This window comes from Anas platyrhynchos, chromosome 32 (genome assembly GCF_047663525.1).
Source record: "Anas platyrhynchos isolate ZD024472 breed Pekin duck chromosome 32, IASCAAS_PekinDuck_T2T, whole genome shotgun sequence".
In the NCBI taxonomy this organism is placed as follows: domain Eukaryota; kingdom Metazoa; phylum Chordata; class Aves; order Anseriformes; family Anatidae; genus Anas; species Anas platyrhynchos.
This window is the reverse complement of record NC_092619.1, coordinates 5,534,906-5,548,073: the sequence shown is the minus strand read 5'-3', so window position 1 is coordinate 5,548,073 and position 13,168 is coordinate 5,534,906. Positions and strand designations below refer to the sequence as shown.

General features: G+C 43.0%; 1 protein-coding gene across 15 annotated transcripts in view; it reads left to right on the top strand.

Annotated features, from left to right (window-relative positions):
• LOC113840926 (protein N-terminal glutamine amidohydrolase) overlaps positions 1 to 13,168 on the top strand; it is a 71,203-nt gene that overhangs the window by 35,233 nt on the left and 22,802 nt on the right. For 13 of the 15 annotated variants that reach the window (XM_072030423.1, XM_038184121.2, XM_072030414.1 and 10 more), the window contains one exon: positions 3,346 to 3,500. In XM_072030423.1, the coding sequence (XP_071886524.1) occupies positions 3,346 to 3,500 (155 nt within the window). Of the gene's footprint in view, positions 1 to 3,345; positions 3,501 to 8,171; positions 8,588 to 13,168 lie in introns of those variants that run through there. The other 2 variants (XM_038184122.2, XM_072030413.1) reach the window with 2 other exon arrangements.

The window sequence follows — 13,168 nt, the reverse complement described above, 5'->3', positions numbered from 1 at the left end:
GTTTGCACCCATTCGGGCGATGCGATTGGGGTCGGGGCAGGCAAAATAGAAGTTACCTTTATTTTTTTTTTTTAAATTTCGGCAGAGGAAATTATAAGGTTGATGTTGCCCCTTTGATATTTGATTTAACCCACTGACTGCCCGGGAAGGAAGGAGTCTGTTTAGTTTACCTTTGTCCTAGATTCAGTTTTAATATCTCATGTTTAAATGCGGGGGAGGGGGGGGGGGATGATCTTTATTCTTAATGATTCATGCCGCTTCAAAGCACAGTGGTTTCTACTTGTGTGCTGCCTTTCCCACTGGGAGATGCAAACAAAAGAACAATAATTTCAGACTCCTCCTTCAGTTTCCAAGAGAACCTTAGCTGCTCAGGGATAGCTCTGAATTTTAAAAGCATTTTTTTCTTCCAAATTATGTATTGATTGCACATAAAATAGCAGCACCGTAATATGCAATTTAAAACAAACGCACGGGGGTGCTTGGTTGCTTTTATTTTATTTTTTTTTCCTCCAGCAGAAAACAAAAAGTGGATTCTGTTCCCTTAAGCCGCTCTTGCAAAATCCGCACAAACATTTATTAGTCTAGACACAAAATATTCTCAGCCGGCCTCAGCCTGACGATGGCAAAAAGAAATAAAAATAATAATAAAAAAAAAAAAAAAGAAAAGGCAAGCTAATATTGTACTTGGCTGTCAAAAGGGAAGGGGGGAATCATGCCCCAGGCTAGTGAAGCTGTAACATTTTGCTGGGGCTGCCTACAACAACAGATGCATCTCGTTCCCCTGGGCTTCCAGTCCTGCCTATTCTCTTCTGCTGAACTTGGCCGCTCGCAAACATTCCCTGTGAGTACCACACCCCGGGCTTCTCCTGGACGCTTTTGATTTGATTGAATGATGGCACCAGGCATGCTCCTCTTCACCAGGCCTGCTCTTGTGCCCCAGAAATCATGTAGCGAATTCATTGATTGGAAAACGTGCAAAATAGGTGGGATCTGGGGTGACTGGTAGAAATCAAAAGGGTTTGAAATAGGCGATGTGACCGCAGCTTAAACCTGCAGGAAGGGAGCATCGACCCGAATGGTTTATCTGAATCTTCAGCTGCAACTTCTGTAAATACCAGCTCCTTCTCCTCATTTGCTACCATGGCAGTTTGCAGACTTTTGCTGAGTTAAAAGGACAAATCATAGTTGTGCGCGTTTGTTTGATCAGGCCTTTACCTCAGTGCTCACGTTCTCAGACTGCTGGGGTTTTATATTTTTGTCATTTTCTTAGAAAATGGCGAATGATGCATATCCCGGCTTCCAGATGATTAGTTCCTGTTGCTCCCAATTTGTGTCAGGCTGCATTTGGTTGGAAATGAAAATGTAATTGCAAATTCCCCTAAACAGCACAACATGTCTGTGGTATTAATTAAAATACGTAGAATATCTGAGAATGCATTCCTTCAAGCATGGCCGTGTTTTTTTAAACCTACAGAGGAGGTAAAATACAGTATTTAGGCTTAGTAGATGAAATGTATTGCTTCTGTGGTGGCAGATCCGTGTCTTGAGATTTTAAACCTGGTGGATCTTGTGCTCGAACCTTCAAAGGAGATGTTACATAGACAATAAAACGTCCTGCTTTCCGGGGAGGACTCTCCTTAGGTCATTCAGAAAACGCCTTCAGTCTTCACTCACTGCAGCATTCACAAAGTGAATGCCTTCCTGTAAGGTTAGTCACCGATGGCCACTCATTCCATGCTTTCACTAAGAAAAACCTTCACAGCTTTGAATCTGAATTTCCAGCCCTGCGTTTAGGTGAGCCCGGAGCGGCGTCAGGCATTGCTGGGCTTCTCGTCCGGCGGCGCTGGTGAAGTGAAAGATGCCAAATGTGAAGTTTGACAGTGAGCTGGGGGGCTTGTGCTGGCCCGGTGGCTCTCTAAGCCCCCGTGTCTGAGCAGCGGGAGCATCCGAGCAGCACAGGACGGAGCTCAGCAAGAGGCTGGGGTCAGGGCACTGCTGCAAATAGAAATGCTTTGCTGGCTGCAGAGGTTAACCAGGTACATGGCACTGTTTTACTGCATTGTGGAGACCTATGGAGAGTGTTTCTGCCCTCCTTTTAACTGAAACGTCCCCAGATTCTAAGGGGAAAAGGAATAGAAGGGACTTGCAGAGGTCATCTGGCCCTGCCTCCTGCTCAAAGCAAGGTTAACTTTGAAATGAGATCGGGTTGGTCTGGGTCTTGCGAGTTTTGCAATCTTCCAGGGATGGAAATTGCTTCAAAGTTGCCAGCAGATCTCCTCGACCTCTCCAGACAGCTGCTTGCAGTCCCCAGCCGGTGTAGAGGTGCCGCTACATCAGAAGGCCTGAAATAAAGAGGTTAAAGGCAAATAGTTTTCATTTGGTTTGATGATTAAGTGGCAAACAAGAGGAAGAGTTGCAAGATACCTTCTTAAATTCAGTCCAGCCAAGTAGGAAAAGTAAACGTGGACAGCTGTATCTTGGCAAAGAGGATAGTAGGGAGCAAGGAGGTTTAGCAGTCAAGATGGAAGGTGATGCCATGAGGCTTACAGGCTAGTAATGTTCTAGTGAAACCCAGCCTTCCTAAACAAACCTGCCTGACTACTTCATGTGAATAACAGACTCTGTTCAGCTATTTCCTAACATAGAAATGGTGCTGACTGCTTCTTCAGAGTAACATAAGTTAGTGATACTACCGAAAGAGTTTTGGTTCAGATGTCGATCTGATTTCTCCTAAGCACGCTGAATTCACAGCTGTTGATCCTCCAGAGGAGGCTTTGCAATTGAACACCTGGAGAATAGGTAAATTTCCCGCTGTTGTTCTCCTCTCCTCTTGTTTTGTTTTGTTTTGTTTTGTTTTGTTTTGTTTTGTTTTTTTCCTATTAGCATAGGCTTAAGACTCTGAAGAAACGGGCTGCTTTTTTTCATTTCCAGCGCTGGCTGTTCCTCCTGAGCCCCGCCTTCTGTTCTTTCAGTCATAGGATATGTGAATGTAAATTCGTGGGAGAGAGGTAGAAAACTCTGTTTCAATTGGTGTTTTTTCGGCTATGTGGGGAGACCAAATAGAGTGTTTTTGAATATTCTGGCTCTTATTCAGAGCGGCATGTGGAGGGAGACAGATGCGTTTGCTTTTTTAGTGCAATGGCTTCAGAAGCAAGAGGGGAAAAAGCACTTTCTCTGGGAGCTGAAGAAGGTGTCCTAATCACAGGAGAGGTTTCTAAATGGCATATCTTTGTGAGTGTTCCTGTAGTCCGGAGGTTTTTGATTGTTTGTTCAACGTTGGAAGGTTTTACTCTTAATCTTCACGTCCTTCAGCAGAAGTGAGAAATGTGATTTTATTTTGCGCAGTGTCGCGGACCCTCCGAAATCTACTGGGAATGATGAATACCTTGCACAGTACCAATGTGATGATGGTGGAGACATGGAGAAACCAAGAAGGTCAAAAGAACGTGACCTCATTTCAAAAGAAAACATTTTGTACGGTAAAGAGACTTCTGAGCCTGGTGAGAAATTGCGGCAAACTTGTCACGTTAAAGGGTGTAGCTGATTAACCGTTACGGGCCCGGTCGGATTCAGAGTACTGAACCAGTCAGACATTCACCAAAAACACGTTAACCGTCTGGGGGTCCTGTCAGACATTCACCATCAACGCATTAACCGTCTGGGGGTCTGGTTAGATTCAGAACACTGAACTGTCACCGATAACCACCCTCACCCTCATTGCACTTAATGAGAGCTATCACAATGCAATCAAGTATGGTTTATTACAGCAACAGATAATCAGGTTCTTTTGGATTGCCAGCGATAGTGACTGTCTGCAAAAGCAAGCTAGTATGCATGAAATACACAGGTGTTATAGGTGTTACAGATGTTACAGGTGTTGTAGGTGTACAGCCTAGAAATAAACATGTTAAAAGGATTAAAGACTCTATAGAGATTTATAAGAAAGTATTCAGATCTCACCCAAAGGCGTCCCAATGGGGGGGGAAGAGAGGCTCAGCCCGTCGACTGATCCCAGGAGTCAGGAGGTCCTAAGGATGTTGTATTTCCTCGGGATGGTATCTCCCCTTACGATGGTATCTTCCCTAACATCCCCTCTCTCTTGGGCCAATTTATATTATTTTCTATCTATTAGGTGGAGCTTGAGTGGCTCTAGTCAAGCATATCTTAGTTATGATTGGTGTAAAGTTTTCCCGTCTCCGTTTAAAGTAATAGGCTCCGAGAAATTCAGGGTGCATACTCAGTGAGGGGTGGTTGCACCTTGGAGGCGAGTAGCTTTTGGGATGGAGGTTTGTTTTGGCATTATAATGATATTATAATGAGCAAAAAGTACACTAGGGTACAGCATTTGTCAAAACATGACAGGTCTTTGGCTTAGGGTGGCAAAAAGTGCAGCTTTGTGCACAAGAACAATCGAGGCCCCACCTGATTACAGAGCCTAGCCGTGGTGTCTCCACTCCACTCTATGCTCCGTGGTGTTCCTTAGGGCTAGCACACCAAGTTTCCCCAGCGCGATAGCATCTAAGGTTGGGAGCCTAGGGAATGCTCAGGTAATGCAGTTATGCCCTACCCTGAAAGCCTCTTCAATGCTGTACCTTTTCCTTAAAAATGTGAATGCTAGTTTTATTTTCCTAGTTACTTCAGGCATTTACACCACATAATCCACCCCGTGGATTATAGTCACTTAAGCTTCACGACAGTTGGAATACTTTGGGGATATCACATACATTCTTGGAATGAGGTTTATCGAGTGTATGTACATTGTGTAGTGATGCTAAACGTTTCATCATAAACCAGAGTTTAACATACAAACTAATTGTCAGTATGAAACATAATACAGTGAGTATTAGCAGAACAATAACAGGGTGAAGCATCGTGTTGAAAATTCCCTTGGCAGCTGGCAACCATCCAAACAAAGTGTCTCACCAACGGTGTCTCTCATCTCTCTTTACTCTTTCCATCCCTCGATGTATTTCTTGCACATCATGATGGACAGTAATCAGAGTCTTTTGTCCATTTTCTCGGACCTGTGTCATCAGCTGCTTCAGGTCCTCATGTACCAGCAATTTCTTCACCAAGGTGAGGTTCATTCCAATAGGAGTAGGGAGCAGTTCATGAAGCAGAATATAATTAGATGCAATAAGTTGATAAGAAGTGACAGGAGCTGAGTATTTAAAATCACATCCTAGAATTTTGGTAAAATTGCTAACACAAACATTAGAGTGATTACTGGTATCTACCACTGTATCATCTACAACTATAGAATCACAATGAGTTCTCATGCAAACACAACCTTTCCCAATATATACAAGTACAGTTTCAAGGGTTTCATTAGGATGTATCTCAAAGTGGCAAATATTTTGCTCAGTGTCAAGACAAATGTCTTGAGATTCCAGCATGTTCCTTTCACAGATGAAACCTTTTTGTTCACGCACAATACATGCATTTACATCAATTGTTTGCCACTTTCCTCCCTTTTGATGGGCCCATACTTTATGCTCTTTAGGATAAAGTATAGTTCCATTATGATTGAGTCCTAATGCAATGATTGGATATACATTGTATACAGTGGCATTACTTATAGTAAGTATAAAGGCAACAATTTGATCATTTTCTGCATAATGGGTAAAGTTGACTAATTGCCACCATGCTTGAAACTTTTTCAAATTCTGAAGCATTATCCCAAATCAATTTTCAAATTTCAGTGGGCAAAGTTCCTCCTTCTCCCTCTCTAATAATAGCTGCTGCTACAGCTTGTATCCATAACTGCGCTTGGATACAGCTCAAGGCAAGGGAGGTATTGCCTTGGGCTTTTCCAAGGGCATTTACAATTAATTGATGATCATTTTCCTCAATTTGTTCCCAATGGGGCAAAACATCTGTTAGAAGCCATTGATTTGCTCCTAAGGCCAATAAGGATTATTTTATTGGTTGTTCCAGTTTCCTTAGGTCATCTGTAGTAGCAGTTATTCACTCATTAGGACCTCATAACCTAGTTGCATCCTGTGGCCCTCTTTTAGGGACCAACTAGGGTCAAAGAGAATTTGTTGTTGAATTATGTAAGGGCCTGTATTGAAGATGGAAGGAGTTAGACCAATGGGAGGCTGAGTCGTTTTCAAATATCTGCAGGGGCAGAGGCTTCTTATCCTTTGACCATGAATTCAAATAGTAATTCTGTGCCTCTGTAACCCCAAAGACAGTACAGAATTATAGGTTTGGTGAAAGTAAACTGTCTTATTTTCAGTCAGCTGATTATAAGTGGATCGGTTAGTTATTCAGCAACCAATTTGTATTGTCTGTCCAGACATGGCTTGAAGTTCAGCCATTCTTAGAGAATTGTTCCAATTCCATTCATCTTTTGAAAATATTTTGTTTCCATGTAGAACTAAAGTAGAGAGATTTAGGTCCTTTCTGTTTTGAGATGTTCCAGTGACTGTGCTATACTGTGACAATACATGGTTAAATGCCATGGTGAAACACCTCAGCTCCATGCACAGCCACAGTAGCTAAGTTTCCTTTAAGGTCTGTAATTGCATCAAGGTCAGGGTAAAGCATAGCATTATTAATCCAAACTGTTGATTCGTCATCTTCCAGCTGTCCATACACAGTTTGCTCAGGGTTCCTGTGAACACAAAAGAAAATAAAATATGCTCGGTTGTATTCAACTGGCAGGGTTAGAAAGAGGGTGAAATAGCAATCTTTGATTTCCCATGCATAGAAATATTTGGGAGTAGTTAGCACTATTACTACTGTTAGAAACACAGAGGGCTTTCACTATCTCTGCCATGTTTGGAACTGTGGCGGTCAAAGGTGTAGTGTTAGCATTTAACTGTCTGTAATCCACTGTAAAATGCCATTGCCTGGTTGGTTTCTTTACTGGCCACACTGGTGAATTGTAAGGTGAATGGGTCCTTTTAATAATGCCTCTTTTTTCCAATTCTGTTACCACCCCATCAATCCCCATAAGTGCTGCTGCTGACAACAGATATTGCCGATCATTAATGATTTTAGAGGGGATAGGGGTATGGATGTTTGTAATAGGCTCAGTCTCATGGTGCCTGAATCCCTTTGATGTGTCGCGAAACTCCACACAGTTCCATCAGGGAGTTTCCACATACAACCATGCAGTCTGTCAAATCCTAAAATATTAGTGTATGCAGCACCAACTAATACTTCTACCCTGGTTAATTTTTGTTCCTCTGGCAACCAGAGTGAAATTTTTGCAGTGGGGCATTGTTTTTCCACACCATTGATTCCCGTGAATTTAATTCTTTAGGAGAACTAAAGAATACATAGGGCCACTCCTTGATAGGGAAGGTCTCCTCACAGACAATGACATAGGCAAAGCAGAGACGCTTAACGCCTTCTTTGCCTCTGTCTTCAATGCCAATGATGGGCTTCGGGACCCAGGGTGCCCTGAGCTGGAGGACCGGGACGGTGGGGATGACAAACTCCCAACCGACCCTGAACGTGTGCGGGATTTGCTACTCCACCTGGATCCCTACAAGTCCATGGGTCCGGATGGGATTCATCCCCGGGTGCTGAAAGAGCTGGCGGACGTCATCGCGGAACCTCTCTCAATTATTTTTCAACGATCCCGGGAATCTGGAGAGGTCCCGGTAGACTGGAAGCTGGCAAATGTTGTGCCGCTTTTCAAGAAGGGTCAGAAAGAAGACCCTAGCAATTACAGGCCTGTCAGTCTCACGTCAGTGCCTGGTAAAATCATGGAGAAGATGGTTCTCGAACTTATTGAGGTGCACCTGGGGGACAAAGCAGTCATTGGTCCCAGCCAGCATGGGTTTGTGAAGGGTAGGTCCTGCCTAACTAACCTGATTTCCTTTTATGATAAGATCACCCGTATGGTGGACCAAGGGAAACCAGCTGATGTGATTTTTTTGGACTTCAGCAAGGCTTTTGACACGGTTTCCCATAGGATCCTACTGGACAAAATGTCCACCATACAGCTAAATAAAAACATCATAGGATGGGTGAGCAATTGGCTAACGGGCAGGGCCCAAAGGGTTATGGTGAATGGGGCTGCGTCAGGCTGGCGGGCGGTCACCAGTGGGGTCCCTCAAGGCTCCATTTTAGGGCCGGTACTTTTCTTTTTTTACACAAAACTTCCTCTCTCAAGTGTGACACTGAATGTAGCTCTAAAAACCTTTCCTCCTCAGCTGTTACAGAGAGATTCCAAGATAAAAAGGATGAGACTAAAAACACTGAGAAAGAGCATTACCAAAGCAAGAGGGAACATGCTCCTACTGCAGAGGAGGAGAGTCAAAAAGCAGGTCCTTCCGGCAAGAGAAGGATAAAGTTGAATACAAAGAATACAAACTTGAGCTCCTGATTGGCTTCATGCTGAACTCTGTGCTGTTCTTGTCCTAATCTTGGTCTTTCCATAGATACTATGGTTTAAATCCAAATAGAATCATGCGATGAGGAAGATCTCACTGCAACAAATTCAACATCTAAAATCAAAGTTTACATTTTCCGTGATTTTCTTCCTGAGCAGAAGTGTGCAGTACTCCTTTTATATTAATGTAGAGATCCATCTTCTGTTGATCCATCTTCTTCGTCTTCGTCTTCTTTGTCTTCTTCATCTTTTTCATCTTCTTCGTCTTCGTCGTCTTCTTCTTCGTCTTCTTCTTCGTCTTCCTCTTCGTCTTCCTCTTCTTCTTCTTCTTCTTCTTCTTCTTCTTCTTCTTCTTCTTCTTCTTCTTCTTCTTCTTCTTCTTCATCTTCCTCTTCGTCTTCCTCTTCTTCTTCTTCTTCTTCTTCTTCTTCTTCTTCTTCTTCTTCTTCTTCTTCTTCTTCTTCTTCTTCTTCTTCTTCTTCTTTGTTTTCTTAATCTACTTCGTTTCTTCTTCGTCATTATCGTCTTCTTCGTCTTTTTCTTCGTCTTCTTCTTCTTGTCTTTGTCTTCTTCTTCTTCTTCATTTTCTTCTTCTTTTTCTTCTTCTTATTATTCTTCTACTTCATTTTCTTAATCTTCCTCATTCCTTCTTCATCGTTACCATCTTCTTCTTCTTCTTCATATTCTTCTTCTTCGTTTTCTTAATTTTCTTCGTTTCTTCTTCCTTGTCATCGTCTACTTCTTCTTCTTTGTCGTCGTCTTCTTCTACTTCTTCATCTTTTTTTCTTAATCTTCTTCGTTTCTTCTTCATCGTTATCTTCATCTTCTTCTTCTTCTTCTTCTTCTTCTTCTTCTTCTTCTTCTTCTTCTTCTTCTTCTTCTTCTTCTTCTTCTTCTTCTTCTTCGTCGTTGTCGTCGTTGTCGTCGTCTGTTTTCTAATTCGTTTTCTCCTTCTCCTTCTCCTTCTCCTTCTCCTTCTCCTTCTCCTTCTCCTTCTCCTTCTCCTTCTCCTTCTCCTTCTCCTTCTCCTTCTCCTTCTCCTTCTCCTTCTCCTTCTCCTTCTCCTTCTCCTTCTCCTTCTCCTTCTCCTTCTCCTTCTCCTTCTCCTTCTCCTTCTCCTTCTCCTTCTCCTTCTCCTTCTTCTTCTTCTTCTTCTTCTTCTTCTTCTTCTTCGTTTTCTTGGTTTTCGTTTCTTCTTCTTCGTCGTAATCTTCTTCTTCTTCTTCTTCTTCTTCTTCTTCTTCTTCTTCTTCTTCTTCTTCTACTTCTTCTTCTTCTACTTCTTCTTCATCGTCGTCATTTTCTAATTCATTTTCTTCTCCTTCTTCTTCTTCTTCATCTTTTTCTTCTTCGTTTTCTTAGTCTTCTTTGTTTCTTCTTTGTCGTCTTCTTCTTCATGTACTTAGTCTACTTCTTCATCTTCTTCGTCTTCTTCGTTTTCTTAGTCTTCTTTGTTTCTTCTTCCTCTTCCCCTTCCTCTTCCTCTTCTTCCTCTTCTTCTTCTTCTTCTTCTTCTTCATCTTCTTCTCCTGGTAGCTTGGGTTGCTCAGCTACAGCAAGCCGCCATAGATTGCAGAAAGCACAGCCAAAAGCACAACAGACACCAGTAGAGTCAGGTCATGCTCCATTTTATTGCCCGAATAGCCTAACTTTTATAGTGAACTTAACAGGGGTGATTGTGTCTCACACAAGATTATTGGTCAAAAGCACTCAGACAAACAACTACAAGAAAACAACCCCACCTGCAAGAAAACAACCCCCTTGTGATTAGCAGTCACCTAGACCTTGTTCTTGAAGCCAGAGACTGGTAACAATATTTTTCTGAATTCCTCAATTGGGCGATGTGGGAACATTTTCATGGGAACTTCTCATAGTTGCCCTGGTAGCTTGGTTTGCTCAGCTACAGCAAGGCATGGGATTTTTTCTGTTTCAAAAAATCCTTAAGGGAAGGGAAGGGAAGGGAAGGGAAGGGAAGGGAAGGGAAGGGAAGGGAAGGGAAGGGAAGGGAAGGGAAGGGAAGGGAAGGGAAGGGAAGGGAAGGGAAGGGAAGGGAAGGGAAGGGAAGGGAAGGGAAGGGAAGGGAAGGGAAGGGAAGGGAAGGGAAGGGAAGGGAAGGGAAGGGAAGGGAAGGGAAGGGAAGGGAAGGGAAGGGAAGGGATGTTATCAGAGTTTCGATGACATGAGGTGAAGTAGGTTATGTTAGTTGAGGTGAAGTGGGTAGTACTGCACTGAGGTGAGGTAATGTTAGTTGAGGTGATGTGGGTTGAACTGTGGTGATGTGTGCTGAGGTTAGATGAAGTGACATGAGATTAGTTAAAGTGAGGTGATGTGAGGTGAGATAAGGTGAGGTGATGTAAAATGATGTGGGTTGAACTGCTGTGAGGTGAGTTTAGGTGAGGGGAGGTGTTAGGCAAGGTGAGATGAGGTGACATGAGATGAGGTGAGGTGAGATGAAATAGTATGAGCTGTGAAGTGAGGTAAGGTAAACTGAAGTGAGATGAGATGAGATGAGATGAGATGAGATGAGATGAGATGAGATGAGATGAGATGAGATGAGATGAGATGAGATGTGTTAAGTGGAGAGGAGAGGCACAAAGTTGTGGGGAGGGAATAGGAGTGGAGGTGAAGTGTGTTGATCTGTGTTGAGGTGACATCAGGTGTTGCCAGGTGATAGGTAACGAGATGAGGTGAGGTTAGGTGAGGAGAAGTAAGGTAAGGTAAGGTGATGTGAGGTGAGATTAGAAGAGGTGAGTGACGTGAGTTTAACTGAGGGGAGTTGAGGCGAGGAGAATTGGGTTAAACTGCAGTTAGGTTAGGTTGAGGTGAGATGAGGTGACGTCAGATAAGGTGAGGTGAGTTGAGCTGAGGTGAGGTTATGTGAAGTGCGGTGATTAGAGGTGAGGTAATATTAGGTAAGGTGAGATGAGTAGAAGTTAGGTAATGTGAGATGAGTTAGAAAGAGGTAAATTGAGATGAGCTGAACTTATATGAGGTGACGTGATTACAGGTGAGGTGATGTTAGGTAAGGTGAGATGAGCTGAGGTAACCTGAGGCAAACTAAGGTGATGTGAGATGAAAAGAGATGAGATGACATGAGCTGAGAGGAGGTGAATTGAGATGAGATGATGTGAAACTATATGAGGCAAGTGGAGGTGAGAAGAGATGAAATGAGACAGGCTGTGGTGAGGTGAGGAGAAGTGAGATGAGGTGAGGTTAGGTGTATTGAGATGAGGTGAGGAGATGTGAGTTGAGGTCAGATGAGATGAGATAATTTGTGGTGAGATGATGTGAAGTGAGGTGTGGTGTGGTGAGGTGAGCTGAGCTAAGGTGAGACGTGTAAAGATGGTGAGGTGAGCATTCTGGTGAGGTGAGGACAGATGAAGTAAGGCGCTCACCTCATCACATCATCTCATCTCACCTCAGCGCACTTCATCTTACATAACCTCTTCACCTCACCTTACCTCATTTTGCCTCACCTCATGTCACCTCAAATTACCTCACCTAACCTCATCTCAAGTCACCTAACATCACCTCATCTCACCTTAACTAACATCACCTCACCTTACCTTAACAAACATCAACTCACCTTATCTCACCTAAGCTGAACACACTTCAACTCACCTCACTTCACCTCAGCTCAGCTCAGCTCAGCTCAGCACACCACACCACACCACACATAACATTACCTAATCTCAACAATTCTCACCTCACCTCACCTTACCTCACGTCATCTCATCTCACCTCACCTCACCTCATCTCATCTCACTTCACCTCATCTCCTCTCTTCTCCAGTAATCGCCAAATCTGACTTCTACATAGGGCCTCAGAATTAGATTTCTTCCCTGTTTGGAAGGACCCTCCATATCACTTTGGGGGAACTAGTGCTAGAATTAATTAATTATGGAAGTCACATGGAATTCACTGGTTTGGGGAAACAAAATCCGAGTTGGATATTAGAAGGATCAAGAGAAATGGGAAGCTAATACACTGTGACTTTGCTCCCTGTGGAGGATGACATGACCTCCCAGTAGTAAAAGATACACACTTTGAGCCCAAGGCATCACCTTGAGAAGTCATGGATGGATTACCCACTTCCAACCTGGGAAGTTTGGTGAAAGGCTTTTCTTTGCCGCGTGGATTATTGTTTGCATTGTTACCTGTTCTTGTTCTTTACACGGGAAAAAATGGTGCAGGACAAGTATATATTCACACACTGTGGATGTAAAATCCTGTCTCATTTAATTGAGAGTTTGGCTAACATAAGTTGGTAAACCTGCTTTGTTCTTACCTTGTGTATCTTGTAGACAGTTGCAAAAGCCTTTAGGATTATATTATATGTATAATTTTGTATACTGTAACAGTGAAGGATGTTTTTGGAGGCCTACCTCCTTGTCCTCCTTGGCAGGAGAAAAGGAAATGAGTCTCCAAACCCTGCATGGGACTTAATACAAGGACTTAAGTGAGATGGAACTATCGTAACCAAGGGGCATGCACAGCTCTTCCTTCATCAGCTGGTGAGGGAATTAAGATGGTCTTAATAACAAATTATGGAATCTGACCTGAAATGCAACAGTTCTGAATGAATATGGAATATATAATGGCAGCATTGTAGCTGTGAAAAGTGGAATTGAAGCACACCTCTGTTTGGAATATCCTTGGAGTTTAAATGGTGAATTTATTGAAAACTCAAGACCCCTTTCAATGTGAGTATAGTTATAAATGGGATATCAAATGGCATATTCGAATTCCTGATGCACATGCTGGCCACAAAGTCTGAAGGGGAAACAGATCTCATGAATGGGCTTGGTCACTTAAAAA